This window comes from Musca domestica, unplaced genomic scaffold (assembly GCF_030504385.1).
Source record: "Musca domestica strain aabys unplaced genomic scaffold, Musca_domestica.polishedcontigs.V.1.1 60, whole genome shotgun sequence".
In the NCBI taxonomy this organism is placed as follows: Eukaryota; Metazoa; Arthropoda; class Insecta; order Diptera; family Muscidae; genus Musca; species Musca domestica.
Window position 1 is genome coordinate 1,055,985 of NW_026712364.1, and position 27,889 is coordinate 1,083,873.

General features: G+C 35.8%; 3 protein-coding genes across 6 annotated transcripts in view; 2 read left to right on the top strand and 1 right to left on the bottom strand.

Moving 5' to 3' along the window:
* The window catches only part of LOC101896406 (AP-3 complex subunit delta), a 29,292-nt gene extending 18,873 nt beyond the window's left edge, over positions 1-10,419 (top strand). Inside the window, exons 7-15 of one of the 2 annotated variants that reach the window (XM_005185930.4) lie at positions 852-925; positions 1,524-1,672; positions 3,201-3,548; positions 5,897-6,068; positions 6,129-6,285; positions 6,351-7,023; positions 7,088-7,222; positions 7,292-7,424; positions 9,137-10,419. In XM_005185930.4, coding sequence (XP_005185987.2) covers positions 852-925; positions 1,524-1,672; positions 3,201-3,548; positions 5,897-6,068; positions 6,129-6,285; positions 6,351-7,023; positions 7,088-7,222; positions 7,292-7,424; positions 9,137-9,788 — 2,493 coding nt within the window. In that variant the 3' untranslated portion in view covers positions 9,789-10,419. The remainder of the gene's footprint in view (positions 1-851; positions 926-1,523; positions 1,673-3,200; positions 3,549-5,896; positions 6,069-6,128; positions 6,286-6,350; positions 7,024-7,087; positions 7,223-7,291; positions 7,425-9,136) is intronic. The other variant, XM_059129344.1, reaches the window with a different exon arrangement.
* An 8,353-nt stretch (positions 10,420-18,772) lies between these two features.
* On the bottom strand, positions 18,773-27,321 carry LOC101896888 (gamma-tubulin complex component 3). 2 transcript variants are annotated; one of them, XM_005185933.4, is made up of 7 exons: positions 26,846-27,321; positions 26,385-26,611; positions 26,093-26,326; positions 24,989-26,033; positions 24,732-24,924; positions 24,339-24,660; positions 18,773-20,067 (listed from the first exon to the last, which is right to left on the bottom strand). In XM_005185933.4, the coding sequence occupies exons 1-7, from the start codon at positions 26,994-26,996 to the stop codon at positions 19,366-19,368; spliced, it is 2,874 nt and encodes a 957-aa protein (XP_005185990.2). In that variant the 5' UTR covers positions 26,997-27,321; the 3' UTR covers positions 18,773-19,365. The 2 variants fall into 2 exon arrangements, with proteins under 2 accessions (XP_005185990.2, XP_019893190.2); XM_020037631.2 differs by lacking the exon at positions 26,846-27,321 and adding an exon at positions 26,689-26,772.
* Positions 21,789-22,946, top strand: LOC101896585 (peroxisomal multifunctional enzyme type 2). Of its 2 annotated transcripts, none has more exons than XM_005185931.4 (3): positions 21,789-21,922; positions 22,084-22,242; positions 22,491-22,946. In XM_005185931.4, the coding sequence occupies exons 2-3, from the start codon at positions 22,110-22,112 to the stop codon at positions 22,706-22,708; spliced, it is 351 nt and encodes a 116-aa protein (XP_005185988.1). In that variant the 5' UTR covers positions 21,789-21,922; positions 22,084-22,109; the 3' UTR covers positions 22,709-22,946. The 2 variants fall into 2 exon arrangements, with proteins under 2 accessions (XP_005185988.1, XP_005185989.1); XM_005185932.3 differs by having other exon boundaries at positions 21,879-21,965.
* Positions 27,322-27,889: the final 568 nt, after the last annotated feature.

Consider the following 27,889-nt stretch of genomic DNA (forward strand, 5'->3'; position numbering starts at 1 on the left):
TTCCGGCCAAATAAAAAGAAATCACATTACACACTTGAATTCCATCATTCTGGAAAATTGAATTCTGGAAAATTCTCACCAAAATGTTTTTGTACGCTTGTAAACAATATAATGAGCCGTCACTGGAATAATTTTAACAGCTGTCGGACGAGTGGCTTAGAAATGACAGCGCGTCTGAAGTTGGTTGCAGTTTTTTCATCTCACCCTGTTGATTACCATTGGTGTTATTAATTTGAAAATAAATGTTTACTTTTATGTGGGAAAGCAAAAAAGTTCGGTAGAAATCTTTTAGGTATTTTAATTAGGCGGATATTTCTTCAAAAATGTTTTTTGCAATCCTCTTGTTCGTTACATCCTGTTTTATTATCTTCCTCAAAATATTTATAGATTATTATTTAAGATTATTATTCTGTGTAGCATCGAATTTAAATATTTTATCTCAGGTATTCAACTGGCTAGTTCATGTATGTATGTGATGATCCTCCTGCTGTCACACACTTTAATGTAATCCTTTTCAAATCAATATACCTTTCCTAAAACAGTTTGTTAAACATGAGAATGTTTCTTGCCAAAAAGTATGTTTGTCAATATAGAGATTATTTACTTTAAAGACTTCCGCGGGACTTTTCCTCTTTTAACTCAAAAACGCTCTTTCGTGAAATCTCCAAAAACACAACCTCCCAACATCGTCTACAAAAATAAAAAATACAACAATTAAACAACAAATAGCAAATAAGTTCTTCATTGTGTAATTTTGTTATTATTGAAATAAAAAAAAACTGTATTTGATTTTGAATTTAGCTTGGTTTTATCATTTTTATCTTCTTTTTTATCTCTTTTTGCATTTGCAGTTTGGCGCTTTAACTCCTTTAGAACCCCGGCTAGGAAAGAAATTAATAGAACCACTCACAAATCTTATCCATAGGCAAGTTTATGTTTATGTGTCTCTCGTAACGAAACAAAACAAAACCAAAACAAAAAAAGCAATGAACAAAAAAATGTAACAAAAAGAAATGAAAAGAAAAAGAAAAAAACCAAAACATACAGCAAGTGCAATTTTAAACATCTTTTGTTTGGCGATGTATTCTTTGAAACAAAAAAATAAAATAAAATGAACGTGTGTTGCGTGCGCATTGTGTATGATTTCCTTTTTATTTATGTTTCGTCTTCTTCAATGGAATGCCAAAAACAATAAAAATTATTAACAAAAAGGCTTTTTTTAACAATTATATTCACTTACCTCTTGTTTTTCTTCTTTCTAATTATTTAAAGTGCAATTAATATAAAATTATATTTGTTTTGTTTCTTTTATCTATTGTTTTTTATTATTATTATAGAAAAGTACATTCAAGCAAATATCACTTTTACACTTTGTAGCTTTTTTAATGTAAATTCTTTCGTTTTTTTTTAAATATTCCAAAAAAGTCAAAATAATAAAAATTGTTTTATTTCTCGTTTTTGTTACACAATTTGCTCCAATTTTAACATTATCTCTTCTGTCTGTTCTTCTTCCCATTCAACAGCACATCGGCTATGAGCTTATTGTATGAATGTATTAACACAGTTATAGCCGTTTTGATCAGCATTAGCAGTGGTATGCCAAACCATAGTGCCTCTATACAACTTTGTGTACAAAAGTTGCGTATCCTTATTGAAGACTCCGATCAAAATTGTAAGTATTTGTAAAAGTAAAAAATACAGGGTGAGATAAAAAAAAAACTGCAACAAAGTCAAACGCCATAATTTTTACATTTCTTTTTTAAATTTTATTGAATGACAGCAAAAAAATGTCGGAAATAGCATCAAATTTTAGAATAAGTTTAGATTTATTCGAATTGGCCGCCTTTGGCACTAATTATGGCCTTCAAACTGCCAATGAAACCATCACACGCTGCCCGAATTTTGTTCTGCGGTATTTTGGCCTCTTCCCGGCGGAGCGCTTGCTTGAGGTGATCGACACTTTGACATATTTTAGTGCTAACCTTGCTTTCGAAAATATTCGAAAGTCTTCAAATGTCCAATAAAACCATCACACGCTGCCTGAATGTTGCTCTGCGGTATTTTGGCCCATTCCCAGCGAAGCGCTTGCTTGAGGTGATCAACACTTTGGTATTTTCTAGTGCCAACCTTGTTTTCCAAAATATTCCCGACACGGATTGGTATCCGGAGATTTTGGTGGCCATTGTGCGGAAAAGGAAATGAAGCGAGGAATCTCATTTTATAAACATTCTTGGGTGGCGCGTGCTGAGTCCTGTTGGAATGCCCAAGGTCTGCAGCCAAAATGTTTGCGTGCCCAAGGCTTTAATACACCCTCCAGAATATTTTCACGATAATATTCGGCATTTATTCTGATGCCACGGTCGATTAATACGAGCGGAGAGCGACCGTCGGCTGTTATGGCAGCCCACACCATCACCATGGCCGGCTTGAGGCTTGAGTTCTGGTGGCCAACCGAAGGTCCATATTTTCAGCTGACCTCTTTGCCAAGTAAACACGATCATTTTTTTTTACAAACTGCTGGACAACGAATGTTTTCTCATCGGAGACCACCAAACTAAATTGGGCAGTTCACCACTTTCGGCCAAGCGAAGCAACTCTTTAGCTCTTTTGAGTCTATTTTCTTTCAGTTGCGGTGTAAGTTCTTACACTTTTTGGAATTCCAATGGCTTTACCCCGAGCTCATTTTTCAATATTTGCCGAATGGAATATTGCGATATGTTCAGCTCACAAGCCATTTTTCGGGCACTGCGACGCGAGTTTCGATCAAGTCGATTCTTTACTTTTCGAACCATTTCTGCTGATGTCGTTGTTTTCTTCCGCCCTCTTTCTTGACGTCGGGCTACGCTACCAGTATCACGGTTACGAGCGATGATACGAGACACAAAAGATTTATTTACATTAAAATGCTGGAGTGCTCTAATCACAGCCACTTGTGGTTTTCCAGTCAAATATAAAAAAATCACACTATCACGCTTGAATTCCATCACGAGTAACTTTTTTTCTGGAAAATTCTCACCAAAATGCTTTGGTACGCTTGTAAACAATGTAATGAGCTGTCACTGGAAAAATTTTAACACCTTTCGGACGAGTGCCTTAGAAATGACAGCAGTCTGAATTTGGTTGCAGTTTTTTTTCATCTCACCCTGCACATACTTGATCATTCTCTAAGAATCGTCTTTCTTTTTCTTCTTTTGTTTTAGTAAAATATTTGGGCCTCTTGGCCATGTCGAAGATCTTAAAAACTCATCCAAAAAGTGTTCAAGCCCATAAAGATCTTATATTGGCCTGTTTGGATGATAAGGACGAATCGATACGTTTGAGAGCTTTGGATTTACTCTATGGCATGGTGTCCAAAAAGAATCTTATGGAAATTGTCAAACGTCTACTGGGTCACATGGAGAGAGCTGAGGGTTCCAATTATCGCGATGAACTCTTGTATAAAGTCATTGAGATTTGTTCACAAAGTTCATATCTGTATGTTACCAATTTTGAATGGTATTTAACGGTGCTGGTCGAGTTGATACAATTGGAGGCGGGTTCAAAACATGGTAAGTAGAATGTCTTAATACTGTCTAGAATACTATTTTAAAAATATGGGGATACTATCATAATGGAGACTAAAAATTATAACGTTTTCATGAGAAAGCCAGAGCCAGAGTAGTCTTGACGCAATTACGTTCAAGAAGTTGCTGTTATATTGTTATATATCCTGCAATTCTTATTATTGTTGTTGTTGTAGCAGTTTTACACGTTCTGTTGTTTTTTTTTTTTTTTTTGACTAATCTGGTTCTTCCTCAATGTCCAGGTTTAGGAATTCTGCTACCTTTATGGGCTGTAGCCATAGATCCTCTGGACGGAGTTGGGTAGGCTTGGCAGGACAATTAAACAAATGCAGCGTGTTGTGCGGGCCTGTATCACACGCTGGGCAGGCGTTCCGCACATCCTCATCAATTCGTGCCCAATACGAATTGAGACGGCTGCACCATCCTGAACGTAGTTGAGCCAAAACTACCCTGGTTTGCCTAGGCAGCCGACGTTCTTCAGCTGCAATGGATGGGGGGTGGACTCCGAGTATGGCATTCACACTGTAATTATTGACTACCTCTGCGACTGCATCAGTATGAATGCTATTCAGACCTGCTTGATAGGCTTCATGATCTAGAGGCTCTCTCTTATATCGCTGGACCTCTCTCTCTAGATCGTGCAGGTCCTTCCTGACACGCCTGGGTGGGGGAGTTCTATCCACCATATGGTGGTTAGGGTGACTCCCGCGATAACACCCAAGCAGGTACTGCAACGAAAGCATATGATTATGCTGACGTAAGGGAAGAACCTTCGTCTCCTCATGTAAGTGGTCCACAGGCGTCATGAGGAGGCACCCTGTTGCAGTTCTCAGGGCGGCATTCTGGCAGGTCTGAATACATTTCCACTGCGTTGCACTTGTATTCGCCGACCACACTGGAGCCGCATAGCTAACCACAGACCGACCTATCGCTTTATAAGAGGTCAACAAGGTTTCTTTATCCGCACCCCAAGTGCTGCCGGCTAGCGCCTTGAGGACCTTGTTCCTACTTTTCATTTTATCGCAAATAGCTGTGGCTTGCGCGGAAGACTTGAACATGCTATCGAATGTGACCCCAAGAATTTTGGGGTAGTTGGTGGTCGGAATTATATGCCCCTCGACCTGCACATTCAGCTGTGTTCTCATCTCCGCAGTCCATGTGGTAAATAGTGTGGCCGTCGATTTAGTGGCGGATATTTTCATATTCCTCGCGTGGAAGAAGGCGGCAAGCTCTGCGAGATAATTATTCACCCTGACACATATGTCATCAACTACAGGACCCGACGCCATGATCGTACAACCATCCGCATAAGTTACGATCTCGATGCCGTCTGGAGGGCGCGGAATTCCGGAAAGGTAGAGGTTAAACAGTTCCGGAGATATCACCCCACCTTGGGGAACTCCCTGTTTCACTCTACGAGGCTTGGACTTCTTATTCCGGAATTCCACGTACGACTGGCGTCCACACATATAGTTGACTATCCAACGTTTCAAACTTGGCCGGAGGGTGGTGTTCTCAACGTCCTCGAACAGCGTGGCATGGTTGACCGTATCAAAGGCCTTTGATAGGTTGAGAGCCACCACTACTGTTCTGTGGCACGGCCTGTTCTGGTTGAGTCCTCGACTGATATGTGTGGATATGGCGTGCAATGCTGTTGTAGTGCTATGTAGTGGACGGAAACCGTGTTGATGGTTAGCAACTGAATAGCTTCCTCTGATACTGGGGAGGAGTAAGGCCTCGAGAGTCTTTGCTACTGGCGACAAAAGCGAAATTGGCCTGTATGATTCGCCTTTGCTGGCATCCTTGCCAGGCTTCAGTAGCGGGACCACCCTGCCCATTTTCCAGGCTTCGGGAACTATGTGGGTGGCTAACGACAAGTTAAGGACTTTGGTTAAATACTCAACTCCCGGCGTATCCAGTTGCTTCAACATTACCATTGATATTCCGTCCGGGCCCAACGCTTTAGATGACTTAGCGTTTCGGATGACATTCGCAACATCACCCATCGTAAACTGTGGAGGTACATCCTCGGCGGGAAGAGCTCTTATACGACGTAGTACTCTTCGCCTCGCCCACTGTCAGTTCACTGACTCTGGGATCAGTAGGGTTGGTACGTCGGAGCTCATCACGCTCATTCGCTAATCCCGCTGCCTCTGCTGGGAAATTTGGTCTTACTTCGGGTATTCGACCAGCTGGTATATAGCGAGCGGCTGCAGCAGTATACATGTTCTTATTATTAGGCAGTGAGCTTGCTTGCGATTCATCCATATACTTATGATGTACTTTTATGATCATCATTAGCTTTAATTTTATATAATCTTTCTTCATTTCAGGGCGTTTGATTGCCGAACAATTATTAGATGTTGCTATTAGAGTGCCTGTTGTTCGACAATTTGCTGTAAAAGAAATGACCAATCTATTGGATACATTTTCCATTTCCTCTCAAAGTAATTCGATGTATGAAGTTTTATATGCAGCCGCCTGGATTGTTGGCGAATTTTCCAAGTAAGAAAAACCCGAAATGTTTTTTAAAGGAAAAATTCATTCATTATTTCTGCTTCACAGTGAATTGGAGGATGCCGAGCATACTCTAAATATTCTATTAAGACCACGTCAAGTGCCGGGACACATACAAAGTGTGTTTGTACAAAATGTTGTTAAGCTCTTTACACGTTTGGCCACAACTTGCCTAGAAAATGAAGATCCCGAAGGATTAGTTAGGGTAAGGTTTTTGAGATTCGCAATACGTTTTTGAAAATTATGATTTTCAATATTTTTCCCCTTTAGCTTTGTAACCATGTTTTGGAAAAATTGCAAGATTTTAACAGTTCCGATGATATTGAAGTTCAAGAACGTGCCAATTCAGCTTGCATTCTCATCGAAATGTTAAGAGCTCAATTTAATGATGGCGATGATGGCAATGCATCCTGCAATCATCAGGTCGATTTTATTGGTTCGGATGATACAGCTACCGAATCGCATCGGAGAATCTCAGCCATACCCACATTGGCAATTGAAATTGTCCAAGAAATGGCTTTACTATTTGCCGGTGATCTTATACCTGTGGCTCCCAAAGCTCAACGTAAAGTTCCTCTACCCGATGGCCTTGATTTAGATGAATGGATTAATCCTCCACCCGAAGATGATACAGATGAATCGTCGCATGATGAAAAAGAAGAACTTTTTATTAGTTCTTCGGCCCAATTGGAAGAGGGTGGAAAACGAAGACCTAGCGATGAATTGACACCTGAACAAATTGAACGTCAACGCATGCAACGTATGATTGAACAATCGAATAATCCTCACTATTTGAAATCATCCCCATCCACGCCGGATGTGGATTCTTCGCATGCCCGTTCATTGAGCAGCAATAACTCACAACATAATGCCGATCAATATGATAATATTGATGATATACCCATAGCGGAACTATCGCTAGACATTCCATTGAAAGTTGGAAGTAAGAACATACATTTATAAGGAATCTTTCAGGTTTTTTAATGTCATTGTTTTTTGTTTAACAGCCACCAAACGTTCAGATCAATATCTGCTACAAGAGAAGGCCAGCAGCAAGGAAAAGAAAAAACATAAAAAATCAAAAAAGAGCAAAAAATCAAAATCAAAACCTACATACAATTCAACGTCTGAATCGGAAGATGGTCAGTAATAAAATAGTCATTGGATGCAAATTTGTTGGCATATGTTGACGTTATTTTTGATTTTTACAGATCCCAAACCCATGCATTTTGTCAATACCACTCTGGATATGCCCGAAGGAGTTTCTCTATCCGATGGTGATGATAAAGATGGAAAATTTGATTCCGACGATCCTCATAGAGCTTTAGACATTGAATTGGATATGTAAGTAGTTAAACAAGTCTTAATAAAAAGTAGATAGGTATTTTGTGAAATATTTTTTGAGGTCCTTTTAGGGCTCTTGTAGAACTAAAGAAGAGAGATATAAAAAAATTGAATTAGTATTTGAGCATACGCATGGGACACTGACAAAATTGATGCTTAAAAGTTTTGTTGTGTCTCTCATCTTCAGGGACTGCATATATGTTTATTTCAGCTTCAAAACCGGCACCGTCAATTTCTCACCTTTGAAGAACAATCTGTGAGTCTGTCCATTAACCTTTAACTTGAGTCTAATACTCTATTCCGGGGTTCGTTTATTTGAGCGCCCCACTTTCCTTAACCCCGGTAAACTCACTGGTCAGAATTTAGAGTGATCAACAACCTTTGCTTCAGAGAACTGCCGAAATTTTTTTATCTTCGGTTAGCACGAAAGAATTTTCCGAGACATAATTAAAGCTGTAGCCGCTCGCTATATACCTGTTGGTCGAAATAAGACCAAATTCCCCAACAACGGGACTAGCAAATGAGCGTGACAATCTCCGTCGTTCCAACCATACTGATCCCAGTATCAGTGACGTCAACCGATTATTAGAAGAAGAAGAAGAAGTGGTTTGACTATCTGAAGGTGTGGGTAACGGTTAAGACACTCTCGAGTCACACTCTGGGATAATCCAAAGAGGTGCACAGAATATTTTAACCGACAGTTTGTCAGTCAAATTTTTTTCCGCCGAGGAGGCGCCACAAGAATTTACGATGGGTGAAATTGCAAATGTCATCCGAAGGCTAAGTCATCCAAGGTATTTGGCCGAGACGTGTTGCTAGCCGCCCACATCGTTCCCGAAGTCTGGAAAATGGGACAGGTGGTCCCACTACTAAAGTCAGACAAATGATGCCACCAAAGTGAGTCATTCAGACCCATTGAGGCTTTACTCCTCCTCAGCATTAGAAAAAGCTATCCAGTTGCCAACCATCAGCACGGATTCCGTCCACAACATAGCATCGCACGTCATATCCACACATATCAGTCGAGGGTTAAAGTCGTGTCATAGAAGAGTGTTGCCTTGACCTATCAAAGGCGTTTGATATAGTCAACCACGCCACACTAAGGACGTAGAGAGAACTAACCTCCGGCAATAAGTTTGAAAGATGTTTAGACGCCAGTCGTACGTGGATTTCCCGAACAAGAAGTCCAAACCTCGAAGAGTGAAACAGGGAGTCACCCAAGATAAGGTGATATCTCCGAAACTGTTTAACCTCTACCTTTCCAGAATTCCTCGCCCTCCAGACGACATAGATGTTGTAACGTATGCGGATGATTATCCGATCATGTCGTCGGGTCGTGGTGTTGATGATATATGTGTAAGGTCGAACACCTATCTCATTGAGCTTGCCGCCTACTTCCACGCGAGGAATCAAAAAATATTTGCCGGTAAATCAACGTCTCTCACATCGTCGAATTACCCCGCGCAAGCCAAAGCTTTCGGCGACAAAATGAGACCCTGTTGAACTTTATAACGCGATTGGTCTGTCTGTGGTCAGCTATGCGGCCTCAGGGCAAACTATGCGTAGCTGCTTCACGAATAGCAACCATCCCAATTATTTTTTTTTAATTTTAGGTTTTTTCCGGTTAGGAGATTGCTATAAATTTTTTAATATTACTCTCAAAATACGTAACTTGTATGAAATCAACATTTTTTTCTTATTTTTTTTTTCAGTCCCGATTTGGAGGAGCCGAAATATCGCAGCAATAAAAAGGATTCCACCGAACCTGAACTATTTGAAAAAGAGAAGAAATCAAGATCAACTTCTCAGTCGACAACCCATAAAAAAGAAAAGAAGAAAGACAAGGACAAGAATAAGGAGAATGAAAAAGAAAAACACAAATCGTCACACAAAAAGTCCAAGAAGTCCACAGCAACAACAGCTACTAATAACAATGATGTGAACAGTGCCAATCTCTTGGGTACATTTTTGGAAGAGTTACAAGCACCCATTAACATTTCCAATACCTTAGTCCATCCCACCTCCAATACCGAAGCTTCGACGATTCTCTCCACATTGGACACCGCGCAGGAGAAACGTAAGAAACATCATAAGTCACATAGCCACAAATCACAATCAACGTCGTCTACATCAGCCAAGGAATTGAAAAACGTTCAACAAAATAACGACAATGAACTTTTAGAATCTTCTTCAAAGACTACCTCCATGAAAAAGAAAAAGGACAAAAAGGAGAAAGATCATCATCATCACCATCATAAGGATAAGAAAAAGTCTAGCCATCATCACCACAAATCCTCTGTGGTGGCTGCCAATGACTATGAAGAAGCCCTGGGCATTTCAACACCCAGTAAAGAGATTTTTTAAACTCGTGTTATTTCGAGCGTTTTCACATATTCCATTACTACTTTTCTTCTTTTGGTTTAAACAAATGCAATTATTTAACATAATTTTTATTATTTTTATTAGTATTGAACAAAATATTTATAAAAAAACAAATACACATATTATATTACAAATGAAACTACAGCTCTGATTTTGAATCCGTTCTTTTTAAATTTTTCTAAAAGAAAAATAATAATAATTGTTGGCAATTTTTGTTATAAAAAAATATACTTATTTGTAAAAAGATCATCAAGCAAATTTAAAACAAAAAAAAAAGGAAACAAATATAAATAACATTATGTGTACGATAAAAGAAATCTATGAACAATTATTTACAAGAATCTAATATACATACATACAGAAATTAGTTTGTAGTAAGCAAAAGAAAAACAAAAAAAAGAAATAAATAAATAAACCAATTAATCTAATTAAAAAAAAAATAAACAAAATCATAATATTTTATATATAATCATATAATGTATAGTTTATATATATTAAATAATCAATAATATTTCTCAACATACTATAAACACAAAGACACAAACACACACACGTTCTACACAACACCAATACATACGGTATGATCAACTCAATTTGACATACTTAAAATTTATTTTAATTTAATTGAAATAGAAATACTAACAACTAGCATTCAGTAACAAATCAATCACACTGTACAACATGAAATTGAAGATCGTTCTTCATAGAACACTGTTGGCATTCTTGTTCGGGATATCATAGTTGTATTGTTTTGCAAACTAGCTAGGCCTAATCCTATTATTGTTGTTTTTATAAAAACAACTTTTGTTTATTAGTGGAGATAGACGATATTGTTTACCTACCAGGGCATAAGGCAGGGAATACCATGGTTTCGGAAAGAGCCATCACCAAATCCCTTTCCCTTTCAGATTTTTCTTAATGCTTTCGCGAGAACATCAAGTGGTATTTTGAGAACATTTTATAACCTAAACCATATGGCGTTTCCTCGCGTGGAAGTAGGCGGCAAGCTCCGCGAGATAGATGTTCACCATACACATATATCATCAACGCCAGAACCCGACGCCATGATTGCATAAACATTAGGCTAGGTTAGGTTAAAGGATGCGCGGTTGTATAAACAACCACTCCACTCGGAGACCTATTGAGTCCATTGTGTTCATCCTAATTTAAGAAGATAGGAGGATAGAATAGAGGGAAGAGAAAGGAAATGAATAGCGGATAGTGAAGAATTGAGAATTTTAATAAAGAGTAGAGAAGTTAGTAGGTTTGCATTCATGGTGTATCAGCGTGTCGTCCTCAGCCATTTTAGTCTTCTGGCTAATTGAGGAATGACTGCTGGCTCGATGTCGAAGAGGGAGGACAAGTCTGGCAGAATTTGCTTACCCAGTAGCCTCTGTCTCGCTCCTATAAGAGTTGGACAGCGGCAGAGAAAGTGCTCCACCGTCTCAGTTTCTACCTCGTCCTGGCAAAGCCTGCATAAACCTTACCCCAAGTATTTTTATACCCTCAGCCATATGGCTAGAGAGAGGGTATATATCATTTGATAAGGCCAAAACGTGCCTCATCGAAATAACGGTTTTTAGACCCTAGGTCTCTTTGAAACAAATCCGTTTCAGGCCATTTGGAGTCGATCTAGCGATGTCCGTCCGTCTGTCTGGCTGGCAGGTGCGCACTATAACTCTCGAAGGGAGTAATTTGATCCAAACTTGGTACATCGCAATATTTTTGTCAAACTTGTACCTCCCGCACGAAAGATCGAAATTTTCAAAAAATATATTTTACTGCACAGAGAGAGAAAGGATAATCCGATTTTGCTCCAACTTTGCAAATCCTAATATTTGCATCAGTTCTAGGTCACCTGCGAAAATGGACAATATCGGTCCACTCCATCAAATACCTCCCCCACAAGGGTCAACATTTTGAATAATTATAACTCTTATAAAATGTGATGCAAGAGTTCGACTGTCTTCAAATTACACACATCACAATATTTTTATTAGCCCAAATCTGCTGTGAAGATGAAATATATCTGTCCACTCTTTTTGGTACCTCCCCCACATAGGGCCAACAATTTTGAATATCTATGAAGCTCATAAGACGCGAAATTAGCATCCGATTCCTTTCAGACTTGGCAAATCTCAAAATTTTTATCAACACAACATCTGTTATAAAGATGGTAGAGATCGGACCATTTCTTCTGTTACCTCCTCCACAAAGGGTCAAAGTTTCGAATAACCGAAACGATTATTAAATCCAAAATAAGCATCAGGTTCTCATTATTTCTACTAACATAAGATCTGCTGTGAAGATGGGATATATCGGCCCACTCCTTCTGGTACCTCCCCCTCAAAGTGTAAAAATTTTGAATATCCTTAAAATTCATAAAATGCGAAATTAACATTCGATTCCATTCAGACTTGATACATATAAATATTTCCATCAACGAAAAATCTATTACAAAGATGGTAGAGATCGGATCATTTACTGATACTTCCCCACATAGGGTTCAAGATTTTGAACAACAAAACGGTCAAAGAAAGCGAAATAAGCATTCAACTCTCTTCGAATTTCACACATCCATGCATTTTTGCTAACGGAAAATCTGTTGTAAAGAAGCAGATATCTGCCAACCCGTTCTGGTACCACCACGCAAAATCTGTTGTAAAGAAGCAGATATCTGCCAACCCGTTCTGGTACCACAACACAAATCGTCACAATTTCCCATATTTATATCTGTCATAATTTGTGAAACAAGTCGGCGATTCTATACAATTTGTTATATCTAAATATTTCCCTTAGTCAGAAATCTGAGATGAATATGGAATTTATGATTTCGCATAAAATCTTTATCTGTATTAGATGAGGTATGAAAATGGAATACTTCGGTCGACTATATGTGGTAAATCGCGCACACTTTTAACATTTTTCAAAAATTATCTCATAAGCTGGCACGTCGCAATATTTATATCATATTTATTTAGGTCCACTATGAAATGGACAATATTAACCCATTCCGCCGGAACCCACTCCATAGAGAGTTGAAAAATCACAACAACTCAAAATTTATTATAATCGAATATTGAATATTGGCTGAGGATATACATCTGTCGACTAAACCGACTGATACTAGTTAACTTGTTTTATGATTGTGGATACGCGCCTGTCTTCGATGAATATGTCCAATTCCCGATTTACTTGTCTAGTCCAGAAAGTGAATAGCGACAGTGATGACTTTGTAGGAGATAATGTGAGATTACACTCCCGTAGAAAATTAATAATGGTGTCTAAGTTGTCGGATATCTAAGCACTTACTTCGTCAATGTTCACGCCTGTTACAATAATGGAACAATCATCAGCGTATGACACCATCGGGTTATTTTCAGCTCAATCTTGTCGCATCTCAACTTTTATCCTCGAAATTCGATGAAGGCTTTGCCTACCGTTAAAGTAGTTGTGGGCAAATTTAAGAAAATACAAGAAAACTGATTACGCTTTCAAAAAAACGTTTTATCAGACAATTTTGATAAATTTAAAATAGTAACATGACTGTGAGCTTCTGATTGGCTTTGATCAATTTTGACATTTCTACAAGTTTTTCCTCTCCGTACTTTTTATACCAAGTAGTTCTCTCAGAGTGAATTTCATATTTCACTCTCCATTACTAGCAATTAGTAAATAGTGTGTTCATATTGCACAGTGTGTCAAATGTCTTAAAACGTCCATAATTTCTAACTAAATTATAAAAAATAACTACTTATTTACTAACTTATCTACATTTGTATTGTTTATTTTAAGCCGAAACTAATGTTTTAATTGATTATTAAAAAAATATATATGACTTGAGATTCAAATTTGTTGACATATTACGATCAAATATTTACATCTGCAAATAATTTGCTTATTCGATAATTTCACTCATTAATACTTTCGATTAAGTGTTTCAAAACATTTTTTGGAACACAAATTGTCTTCGCATGGCATAATGGAAACCTACAATCTTGAAACATTTACAAAAGCATAAATTAAAATAATAAGACTCCTGATAAAAAAAGTTTTGAAAATGATTATAATTTTGGATGATTGTATTTAAGTGATTGTATCCATTAATTTATGACAATGCCACAGCATAACCCAAGTGACCAACAATACAATATGTAATGTCTGCCATTTGGTTTCTTTTGTTTTGATACAAATCGTATATGTTATTTTGACCAATATTTATTAACAAACAGTTCATAAAATTTAATTATTCCATAATAACACATATTACGTTATTGCAAAAGATTTTTGAGATTCATAGAAAAGAACAAAATAAAAACTATACATTTAAAATATAAACTGGCTCCACACTGTTTTCTTTTTTTTTTTTTTTTTTGGAATGGAAGTTCGAGGCGCAAAATCAAGAAGATATATTTTTTGTAAGGGTTACATATTTTTATACCCTTCACCATAGTATGCAGGCTATATTAAGTTTGTCATTCCGTTTGTAACACCTCGAAATATACATTTTAGACCCCACAAAGTATATATATTCTTGATCAGCAAAAATTCTATGTCAATTCAGCGATGTCCGCTCGTCTGTTGATATCACTCTAGCTTCGGAACGAAATGAAGTTGTAGTCGATAAAATTTTACTCAGATGTATATTATGTCTGCAGGACTTTTGGTATTGAAAATGGTCCACGTTTAGGTATAGCCCCCCTTTAATGGCACCTCCCTATTTTTGGTATTTTGATGATTTTAGCGACATTATTCACCGGAATTGTTTCAAATTTAGTATTTGAAGTTCGTAATAGATACTACAGCCTATGACAGACAATTGTCTGTGCAGGTCCACGTCTTCGTACAGCCCCCATATAAGGGTACCTTCCTATATTCGGTATTTTGATGATTAACATTATTCTACATTGTTTACCGAATTTTTTTATTCAAGTTTCGCATTTGAATATTGTTAATGTAATGGTGTATGACAAATGTCGCTTATGCAGGTCCACGTCGCCGTATTCGGTATTTTTAAGATTTTAACAGAATTTTTAAAGGATTTTATTTTTTTTTTTGAAAGTTTCCAAATTCGTTCCAAATGGTTGAGGTTTTTACCTTATAACTCTATTTCCTATCAATAATATCTTCACTTTTTCCACCAATTTTTCTTTTTTCATTTAGAATGAACACAATGTACAGAACGGCAACCGCTCGTCCTTTAACCTAACCTAAGTCCCGTCAAGAATGTAGAACAACTGATTCCGCACTAGACTGAATGCCACAATTCATGGATCAAATATACCAAATATACCAAAATATTCCTCCGATTCATAAACTCCACAATCACATATAAAGAGTGAGATAAAAAAAAACTGCAACAAAGTCAAACGCCATATTTATACCCTACAACACTATGTGTTGGGGGTATTATAAGTTTGATTGGGCCAGAATTTATGTAACACCTCGAAATATTGGATTCCCATATAGGAAAGTATATATGGATCTTCCTAGCTCGCCGAGCTGAGTCGATCTAGCTATGTATGTCCGTCCGTCCGTCTGTCCGTCTGTCCATGTTAATTTGTAATCACGCTACAGGTCGCAATTATGGCCCGATCCTCACGAAATTGAAAATGGAGGTGGGGTTAAGGTCAGAATAGAACCCTATTTCTTTTGGAGATGATCGCATAATATTTAGGGGTTGAAATGGACCAAATACTGAAAAAATTTCGGATTTTGCAGAAGCTATACAGGTCGCAATTTCGCATGTAGCTAGAGTTTAGGGCGGGGAAGAAGCCTACCAATTTGGGTGGTCATCGGATAATATTTAGCGGGTAAAATAGACCATATATTTTGTGTTGAACAAATTCAAAAATTTTCATTAAACCGCGAATATTTTAAATCCTGGCGAAATCACAAAGCCATGACAAGGTTACTTCTGATCTTTACATTGATGTTAAAATCCATCAAATCGGATATATAGCAAAATATGTGCGATATATATGTCTATCAAAGAAGATATGCTTGAAAAATCTCTTATATGTCGAGAACGGCTGAACTGATTTCGACAGTTCTCATTAATTCAGAATGGCCTCTTGGCAGGAAAGAAAAAACGTCTAAAAAAATCGCATAAAAATATCTCTCTAAAGATGAAAATATTGATTTTGTAAAATTTTCTCATATTTTTTCAATTTTGTCATATTTTTGGCATATTTTCATTTTGAATTAAACATTCGGTAATATTTATACAACTAACAAAACTAAGTAGTTAGTATTTCAGGATATCATATATAGATCGCATTTATGGCCCGATCCTTACGAAATTTCGCATGGGGATAAGATGAGGGTCAGAATTGTAGCCTACTCTTTTTGGAGATGATCGGGGTTGAAATGGATCAAAAAACTGCAAAATTGTCAGCAGGTCGTAATTATCGCCCGATCCTCACGCACATTTGAATGGGGGTTACCGGACATTGCAAAAGCCAAGCAGTTTTGGATGGCCATCCAAAAATATTCAATGTGTGAAATAGTTTGCCAACTTTTGTAGACAAAATACGAAAATTTCCATTCCAGTGACTTTTTGGAGAATTCACAAATACAGGAAAGACGCACTTCTGACTATTTCGTTAACGCTGATTTCGTTGAAGAATATAGTCAAATAGCTGTATCTCATATAGATGCGTTTCAGTCAAAAACCAATAATAAATGTTAATCTTTTGCCACTTCTGAGAGATTATAGGTCTTTGGGAAATACTGGTTCCAGATCTAGGAAGACCATTTACGTGCAACATCTACCAATAAATTGAAAATGAGCAAATTAGTTTAAGTTGCTATTATTCGAAAATTAGAGAACGAAACCTGATGGTTTTCTTTTATTATTTGTCACAATATATTGTGGAATTCTTTCGAGTATATCGCCTATATAAACTGTATCGTTTATTATATTGTTGTAGGGTATTCTACGGTCGGCCCCGCTCGACTGTAGCCTTTGCTTACTTCTTTTTACATATTTTTTTAATGTTATTGAATGAAAGCAAAAAATTTCGGAAATAACAACAAATTTTAGAATAGGTTTAGATTTGTTCAAATTAATCACCTTTACCACGAATTATGGTCCTCAAACGCCCAATGAAACCACGTCACACGCTGCCCAAATGTTGCTCTGCGGTATTTTGGCCCATTCCCGGCGAAGCGCTTGCTTGAGGTGATCGACACTTTGGTATTTTTTAGTGCCAACTTGGCTTTCCTAAATACTCCAGACACAAAAGTCCAAGCGAGGAACCTCATTTTGTAACCATTCTTGGATGGCGCGTGCTGAGTGCGATGGTGCTGCCCAATCTGTGCAAACAACAGACTTTTCCTTTTCCATTCTCTTTTTTAATTGTACTTCTTCTAAAAGACTTCCATGACGAATTGAATTTTTCAAACAAAAAAAATGTTTCTATTGTTTTAAATAAATTTTGTATTTTTATTGCCATTTCAAAATAAATTGTTATTGAGCACATTGTTTCGAAACAAACAATGATACTTATTAGTAATATTCATTAATAATACTTTTTTTAAATTGGGGTTTAAATTACAAAAAAATTATTAATAACAAACAACAATTGTGCCATATGAAAATATAATTTTGTTTTACATTATACAAAAAGGACGTAACTAAATTAAGTAAAATTAATTCAGATTTATTCCTAATCTAGTGTAGAATAAACGCAAAAAGTATGCATATTTAGAAGATATTTTATATATTTCAAAATTATTATTATTTTTTCAAACAATTATTAAAACTAAAAGGTGGGCAAGGGGTAATTTGAGTGATTTAAATAATTATATAGAGAATAAAATACAATGCAAATCAGGCATGTAGATTATTACAGTGTTTTTTCTTTTTTTGAAAATAGTTTAAAACATTGTATAAAATGTTCTTTAAAGATATTCATGTAAAAACATTAAAGCAAGACCAGGCAAAAGTAGGCAACTGTTATTATCTCAATTAGATCCATTGAAAAGCTATGTACTCAGAGAGTAACAAAATTGGGAGAACATAAAATTGCGACTCACTGACCGGTCTTGCTAAACGTTAGGGGGAGAATTGTTTTCAAATTGAAAGGTTCTATAACCCAAGAGAGGGAGAGAGAAGATAATTAATTTTCACAAAATAGACAATTTATACGATAGCAATCTAAAAAAATTCAAAAAATTGATTAAAATAAGGTTTCCTAAAAAGGACAATGGGAAAGTGGGAAAAAGAAAATAATTTTCTTTCAGAAAATAGTATAAAAAAATTAACAGCATTTGAAAATGTTGTTAAAAGAAGATTTTTATTTGAAATACACCCCGATGGTGAGAAATGTTTTCAAATTGAAAGATTCTTTAACCAAATAGAGAGAAAGGGGAGAAGGTAAGAGAAAAATAATTGATTTTCAGAAAGTTAGCAATATAATCTAAAAATACTTCTCAAAAAATTGGCACTAAACCTTGGAAAGGTATAATCTAATTCAAAATACTTTATATTTTTTATTTGAGACAATTAGGTCTTGTACGTGCGATACCATGGGCCAGAATGAGGGGGAGAGAAAGATTATTAAATGATATTCAGAAAATTCCTGGTACTATTGGGAAGTTTTTATTCTAATATAAATATTCCAATTTGTCTTTCGAATGGAAATACTAAACTTCACTCTGCATTTTATTTGAATATAGGAAAAAACACAATTGAATTTAATACAACCTGTTCGTTAAAATAATTACCAACAAGACATTAATAATACAATACAAAAGTATCAAGGCAAATGATAATTAAATATTTTTGATTTTAAAGAAATGGTTGCGAATCAATTTCGGAACAAAGGCCCGAATACCAAAAATGCAAATACTTGTTGATTCCTTTCTTTTTTTCAAATAAATAATGGAACTAATGGGAAAACAATGCTAAATTAACATGTTATAGCCAATAATTAATCCTTCTTTAATTTAATTTTAAGAGATTCCAAACATTTTAGTTATTTTATTCTTTTTTTTTTTTTGTCTTCTTCCTTACATTTTTTGTTTCTTTGCTCTGGTTTTACAATATACGACAACATGTTTGTAAAATCATTTCTTTTCTAGGCTCATAAAATCGATTTTCATTTAAAATCAAAGGACGTTTCATATTACCATCGTTATCGTTACTATAAGTATCTGCACCAGTATCACCATCATCATCTCTGTTATTGGCGGCATAAGCATATTGTTTTGTATTCTCTTTTCTTTGCAAGCAGGTAATTTGTTCATAAGGCTGAGTCTTAAAGCTAGTGTCACTACTACATAAATGGCGATATCTTTCGAGAAGAAATTTAAGTAATTGGGTTTCCTCGGTTAAGTTGTCTTTATCGCCCCTCTTCTTTCCATTGTGAAGACAACAAGAATTTAATAAATGTGCACCATGTTCCGTTGACGAGGATCGTTGAAAGGTGAAATTGCTATCGTTATTATTATCAACGATAGATGAAGGCAAAATGTTGGCAGCCGTATCCTGGGCATTATCATCATCATCATCGAAATTCTTCTTCTCGTTCTCCTGCTGTTCCTGGTGGTGCTGTCAATTTATGCGACTACCCAATAGGCTTTTACTGTTATTAAAATAAATATTACTCATACGCATGTGTTCAAATGTCAAGGGTACACCCAGACGTTGATCTCGCTTCTTATAGTACTCGTTGAAATCCAAACGTATGCCAAACAATTGCAAATTATGATCATTATTCGAATTGAGGGCCAGCAAAAAGCAACGTACTGCCGCCTCATAATCACCACCAATATTCTCCAATGATTTGTGATAACTGCTAAGAGTTTGTTCGAATATTTTATGTTCTTGATCTCGCTCCAATTTCTTTTCAGCCGTTACACCAAATTTACCCAATTTCTCTGACTCCAGTACATCTTTATCGAATTCTTTGCGCGAATTCAATTCACGAAAGCATAGCTCATAGAATTTATCTTGCCACACTTCCAGACGCACAATGGCCTCGTACACGGTTTCCATATTGTGACATAGATCACCAGAATTCGAATCTAAAAATGCTCCACATTTGATGGTGGTCAAAAATTCATCATGAGCATTGAGTATGTCGTCCAAGGCCTTGGCATTTTGCACTTTTTCTTGAAGCTCAGCCCAGGAGCACTCGATAACTTCGAAGAGTATATAATATTGCATTTGATGGATAAAATGTATCATTTCGGATGTGAACAGATGTAGACGATAAAGGACCTTATCCAACTCGGCTGCCATTGGTCGCAGGGGCTGTTAGAGAGGGCGAAACAGAGAAGGGATGGCAAACAATTAAAATATGATTGGCTTAATGAAGTGAAAATGTATTAAAGGAATATTGATACACGTTACGAAAATATGGGAAGAGTCGTGACCGACAATCTGGTTTTTTTAGATCTCATATTTTGTAAAGTGTCTGAAACAAGAAAGGATTTTTGACTCGAAAGTCTGGGTCCAAGGGTTGAAAGCCAATGAAAACAAATTATCAATGTAATGCACAGAATCGGGTTGTTCGAGTTCAAAACCCCATATCTCTGGATCCAGGAGAGATAAAATCACATATTGTACATTTTTTTAAAGGTGATCCCCCAGAGTACTGGAGGATTTTTAAAAAAAATCTATTATTTATTTGTGCCCACTTGTTGGACAGATATTTTCATTAGCTGGAATCAGGGTACAAATACCGGCTTAACTCTAGTTTAGTAAAAACTCTTCAATTTTTTTGCTTGACCCCCATAATGGGCCCTTTTTTGATTTTTTGGGGGTTTTATAAAAAATTTCATAAAAAAATTTCATTTTCAACGATACCTATATTGTCTATCGGGTAATTGGATCCGGGTCTAGTCGGGGTTTTGAACCCGGTCTTTCGGGTTAAAAATCTGGGATCCCGGGTCCGTCCCCCAAGAAAAAAATAAAAAATGCATTCAATCGGTGTAAAAATACCTACCTCTGCAAAAAATTTCGAAAAAATCGACAAGTTTTTACCGAATATCTAACTCTGTTAAAAATCACAAAAAAAAACCGAGATTTTTTTCTAAACTAAAGTTGTTGCATTGAAATATAAAGCACAATTTTTTATAGACAGGCCAAGTTCGTCCACGTTTTTGAGGCACATCCCGAAGATGTAAGCCATTTTATTTCGACAATTTAAGCCACTTTTCTTGCCTTGACAGTGCTTTTATTGAGAGCTTGTAAATTGTTTTAAATTCATATAACACTTTTGTATCTAGTTTATTAAAAAACCCAAATAGGAAGTTTTATTTCATTCAGAAATTTGTAACAATTCACTGGTAATTTTTAATAATTAATCGAAAAAAATGCTCTCAGAGCAAGAATCTATTAATTTTGCATTTTTTTTCGATATCATAAAGTTAAATCGGTTATAGTAGTAATATTTTTTAGTTTTTAGAGATTCTGGAAAAGATCAAATTATTGTTTGGCACAATCTAATGTACAATAATCAAAAACCTTACTACAAAATATCAATTCATGCCTGGTGGTTATCATTTAACCTAAACCAAAGGTTAAAAATACTATTAAATTTAGTAACATTATTTGGTGCACAAGAATTAAGCAAATCTTATCTGAGGAACATATGGTTATTTACATATAATCTATATTCGATTATCGAAATATTTTAACAACACCACCAACAGACTATGAGCATGGCAAATGTCAAAAATAACAGTTTCCCCACACAACAGAACAAAATCCCTGGCAAAGATAACAAAGTTGATTACATTACATGACAGCTGGTAGAATAAATTTTGTTTCAGTTGTCGATATTTATAACAGGAGAAGCAAAGGTTAATATAGAATAAAAATGTTATTAATACATTCACTTTTTGTTTAACATAATTTGATTATAATCGTTTATTTATTTAAACGATTTAATAACACCACACCAATAACGAGTCATTCAACATGAGAAATGTTAAAAATAACAGATGTCCACATAACAGAACGAAGTGAGTAATGATAACACAACAGTTGGTGAACGAATGTCAAAATGATAACATTACTCGCCAGCTGAGAGTAGAATTCTGTTAACATATAAACGCCGCAGAAACATTAACACGAAACGCATTTAACATTTTCCATTCAAAGAGTAAGCATTACATTTGGTTTCTGGTGGTGGTGACAACATCTCTGTGTGTATATAGAATGAATTTATAATAACGTGAAGTGCTAAAGGCCACCAAAAAGTGAAAATAAACCCGAATTCAATATTGTAATTAATGTGAATTTCTTTTTTCTTCTACATTTAAGTTTGCAAATAAACAAAAACAACAACAATGGCTCTCGGTTCTGATGCTATCTTCCAACAAATGATCGATGGAATCAAAGGCAATGAAGCCAAAGCTAAGGCTGTCAATGGTGTTTTCGTTTACAAAATCACCAAGGATGGCAAAGTTGCCAAGGAATGGAGTAAGTATTCGATGAAAAGTGAATAAAATTCATTATGGAAATTGCCTTAAACTGCTACTTTGTTCTGTGGGGACAAAGGGCGTTTTCTATTGGCTCTTGAACCAACACATTAGCACTAGGCAAACACTTGGCACTAATATCATCGACGGCTAATAACTATTAACATTTTGTTTTACAAACACCATGACTTAACAATATTTACTTAACATGGAGAAATGTAATTAATTTATTTTTCTTCTTTTTTTCAGCTTTGGATTTAAAGAACGCTAAGGTCTATGAAGGTCCAGCCCAAGGTGTCAAAGTTGATACCACCATCACCGTTGCTGATGAAGATATGGTTGACATTGGTTTGGGCAAATTGAACCCTCAAGCCGCTTTCATGAAGGGCAAACTCAAGATTGCCGGCAACATTATGTTGACCCAGAAATTGGCTCCCTTGTTGCAAGCTGCCAAGGCTAAGTTGTAAATTCCCTTTGAAGCGACAATCATTCAAACACCTGCTGCTATAATAATTCCTTTCTTTTTTATATAAATATAAGAATAATAATAATTTAGTGTAATCGATTTTGTAGTGTTGTTTTCTATGAAAGAAAATAAAAAAATAATAATATATGGGAAAATGTATGTTGTATATTTGCAAATAACAAGAAAATGTTGAATGTTTTAAATGTGTAATAAAAATCTACTTTTATAAAAAAAAGAAACTAACGAAATTGTACTTTGATATGCCTGGGTAAAGTGTTCTGATAAGATATTTCGCATAACTGATGACCACTAAGTAAAGGATTAGATTAGTAATCTTATCCATTGGGTATAGAGATTGCCAATAAAAAGTCATATAACATTTTCATTTATAAACTATTCATGTTACTTGAAATAAGTTTTGTATAATTTGGACCACAAGACTTTGATATTAGAAATAAAGGGAATATTGTTGTTGTATATTGTTGACCTGTTATATTTATTTTACTTATTTGGTTAATAGCTTGGCTTAAGGTCATTAAAAAACTATGTTTTTATTTTTGAATTTTTCCTTTTTTATTCATCCAATATTTCGATTTCCTCCGGAAATCATCTTCAGGGATATTTTTAAAGTAAAAAGCTCGTCTATTGAGTTTAAATGATAGTGACATTTAAACTCAATAGACGAGCTTTTTACTTTAAAAATATCCCTGAAGATGATTTCCGGAGGAAATCGAAATATTGGATGAATAAAAAAGGAAAAATTCAAAAATAAAAACATAGTTTTTTAATGACCTTAAGCCAAGCTATTAACCAAATAAGTAAAATAAAGGGAATAGATTTCTTCCGTACCTCCAATTTCTAACAGCCATGGGGATGGGGTTTCACTTCTTAAAAATTATTGGTGAATTCTTAATTATGAACTGCTGTATTCCTGTTACAGTGTCAGACCATGCCACTGCTTTGAGAATTAATATCGACTTTATAAATATTTAAATTATATTTAGATTGATTGCCTTTAAAAATAATCATAAATTAAAATTTGCCTTTTCATTTGCAATCAGGTCTTTGCCCAGAAAAAAAAAATCGAAAATTATCATCGAATCGAATTCGACTTTGATGTTATCTATTTAATATTGTTATCAACGACTGATCATTCCTGATTAGATGTTCACATATATCTACATACTTATTAATCTTTGAATAAGGTGTTAAAGTTCGTACATTTGTCTTCCCCATACATTTATAACTATGCCCTAGGATATTAACGAATCCTATCATGCGAAGCCTTTGTGGAAAAAATAATTTTAGTATAACAAAATTCAGTCTCGTTTCCAAGAATAAAATTATTTCCACGTTCGACAACTTCGTAGTTATTGGCAATATTCAACTGACTTAGAAATGATTTTATAATACCCAAATGTACGGAAAATTCATCAAGGTTGTTGTCAAACAAAAATGGTGGGGGTAACCCAAATTCAGGTCCTATCTCTGTATATTGATTTAGTAGCTTGTTAATTTAAGATTTTAGTTAAATATAAATTTTGAAATCCCATTTGGAATAGTGTTTTTTTTTTTTTTTTGCTCTCAGTTTCTTATCGACATACAGGTATCACATATTTAATTATTCTTACCTTTGAATTGCATTTCTGATCTTTCCATATTTTTGATGATAATACAAATTCCATATGTTTCATACGCCAGAGCGGTTTAAACAACACTTGATAAATGCGCATTGATGGTTCGAGCATTGTAGCCAGGGGACCTCTTACGGTATACTGTAATGAGAGTATGTCCCAACCAATATCACCATCACAGGGCGACATTAATCTGACATCTAAATGATTAAGGATTTCTGGATCATCATATTGGGCATTGGTTGAACGTATGGCAGCATCCATGATGGAAGACAAATCATAAGAATACAATTCTTTGGCAGGTTTATCCAGCTCAGATCTACCATATGAAAAATCAAATGGACAATTTAAACACAAGGTAAAACAATTTATCTCGAATTATATAATTACTTTAAGTTTTCCATTAAAATGCCGATAAAATCGCCCTGGCCCAGCAACAAGTAGCGGCGCATTGCCTGTAAGTGTTCCAGTAATTTATGTGGACCCATAACAATGTCAAGGACACGCTTTGAAGTATTCAAATAAATTGAATCTATGGTTGAGTGCAATTTTGTATCAGCCACTGCGGAGAAAATGTGCTCAGCTAAAAGTAAAGAACCATAAATTAGAATATTTAATAATTTAAATAATAATTTATATATTCCCACCATTTTCTTCTATGCACTGCCTTAGCTCATCTCTGCCCTTCACCGGTTGTTTATCCTCACATATTTCACACAGAAAATTGATGCTTTTCCCTGTTACCAAAATCTTATTAGCCATATCGGTGGTCACAAAATTCGGCAACATTGATGAACGCACACGATACTTATCGTGCCAAAGGCGATCTGGACCCACCTCAACAAGGCATTCAATAAAAAATTCACCATGAGGATCACAAATCTCACCCTCCAATAACCACTTGGTAAGCATTTGATACAAAGGGCCACATATTGCCACCAGTAGTTCTTTGGCCAAGTTCTTAACCATTGGATTGCCACTACTCAAGAAACCATGGACCGTAGAGGCCAAAGCACCACCTTTCTTCTCCTGGCATGCCTCTGCAATTGCTGCGAGTAATTGTAGCCTTTGTAACGGATCCACAGACCACACCAGAATTTTCATTAAAGTCAATCGTTCCTGCCGATTTGTAATGCTATGCAGTGCACCCTTTTCCGTTTGTTTTTGTTTATTCAGCTGTTCCTGTAACAAGGCAACCATGCCATAATACTTTGTCAATTCTGCTCTCAGAGCTGATATAAATCCCTGGCCCATTAATCCCAAGGCACACAAACCACTCTTGGTGTCTGTATATGACTTGACCAGATCATGATAATAGCCTAGCTCAGCTAGACGTAACATCATACCCGCTTGCACAACATTAAGATTCTTAGCTTTGACATCTAATTTGAATTTGCCTGAAACAACATCTTTCTTGAGATATTTTCCTGGAATTCCGGTAAAGGCATAAATGACATTTTGTACAATGTCATCATTGATATTGCTTTGCGTTTCCAACATTTTGCTTGGGTCTGGACCAATGCTACCGGCTCTAAGGGGAAATTGGGTACTCGCAGCTGTGGGTATCATACTAACCGAGGATGGTGTCGAATCGTTTTCAGAACCACTATGATTGCCTGTTTGATAATTCGATTGCCTTAAAACTGATATTTTGTGATTAATTTCAGAGGAATTATAAATGCCGGAGGATACCTGAAAGATGGAGAATTTGTAAGTGAATTTCAACGTTATACGCCATTGAAAATAATTACCCCTCCATTCCCCACAAAAGGTGTGGAATTTTGTGCCTTGTGAAATGTGTGACCTCTTAGTGTTTGTATGGTATTATTTGGTGGTAAGAAAGCATTTGGGTTGCTGTAGCGTGTGCGAGAAAAGCTCGGTGGCACACTAGGATTACTGGAAGAACCATTCTCCGTGGTGTATTTCGAATCTGCCATAAATAAAAGGAATGTCAGCAAAGCGTTTCGCTGACGTGCTTCCAATTGCTGTAAATAAATTTAAATTATTTTATTTATTTTTTTAAGTATTTTATTTAATACCTACACTGGATTTTAATTGTTCATTTAAGTTCAGGAACAAGGCGGCATTGTTTGTCGAACCACCGCTCGATCCCCTTAAAATAGATGCAGTGTGAGCTGTGCCAGATGCCTGCGTTGCATTAAGATGTTGAGTTATTTTGGTTAACAATGAAGATTCATCATAAGGCATAGTGGAACCCAAAGCTGAGGGGCAATTTGATATGTACTGGGTTACATGGCGTAAAATATCCCCTTAAAATAGAAATAAAAATAATTTTAAGGAAATGGCAAGGACACTTGATTTAGAACGATGCTAGGCGGTAACTCACAAGATAACCTCAACATAAACACTGCAATGAGATGTATTTTCCAATTTTTGCAGTTTTTAATTATAAAATTATTGAGAACACTAATACCAATGTTTTGCATAAATATTTTTTTTTTTTAATTTGACATAACTTTAACATTTTTTTAATTAAAACTTACTGTGATTGCTTTTGGCGCCTGTAAAGCTTTTACACAAACGTTCCAATAGGTCATATATATCTTTATAATTGCTGCGACCTGCTGTAGATAATGGAACTCCGGATGGGGAATTTAATCCCAGCGACGGAGAAGGTGATGCATTAAAAGACATTACTTTTATTCGTTCCTTTTTGTTCTACAATCCAGATCAAGGGGCATCAATCTCTGTTTAGGTCCTCGGTATACAATGCACAATGCACACTAACACCACTGCAAACTTTGCAAAAAAATCTTAAATGCAACACACAAAGCAAATGTTATTCCCAGCTTCTCTGTTGCGAAAATCTTCTTCTTTTTTCTTCATTAACTAAACTTCCAGTCAATTTTTGACTTGAAATTTTTTGAATTTGTTGTTGTTTTTGAGTACTAACAATTAATTAAAAATAACACAAACAAATGTATATATTTATATTTATCGCAGCCGCCGATAAAATATTACGCGCGGCTGCAACGCCGTCAAAAAAACTGTTCCGCTTTGTTGTCTTATTGGAATGTACATCACAAGGTAGATCTACCTTGGTTTGGTTGTTAGTTGCGAGCGTTGGCAACAAAAATGAAAAACGTTCCAACGAAACGAATATGAAGGCCACAAAGGAATACCCGATAAAAAATAAACAGAAAGCAAAGACTCCGGGTACTCTGTTGTTTACGAATGAGTGTAATCCATAATAATAATAATGATGTACATTCCAATAAGACAACAAGGCGGAACGATTTTTTGACGGCGTTGTCGCCGCATTGTATATTTTATCGGCGGCGGTGGGACCAAAGCACAGAATATAAATAATTAAAATGTATTTTTTAAATATTATTTTCTTGGCGGCAATTTTTAACTATTCTTTTATTTCATAAAGTTCTGGGACAGATCAAAAATTGGGGGAGACTAACATTTGAAAAAATAACGATTAATGTTTTTATCTATTGATGTTATCGGTTTTTTCATTAATTCTCTTTTTGAAATCACCAAAGCCTTTTCATTAAAATATTTTATCGACGACTAATCAA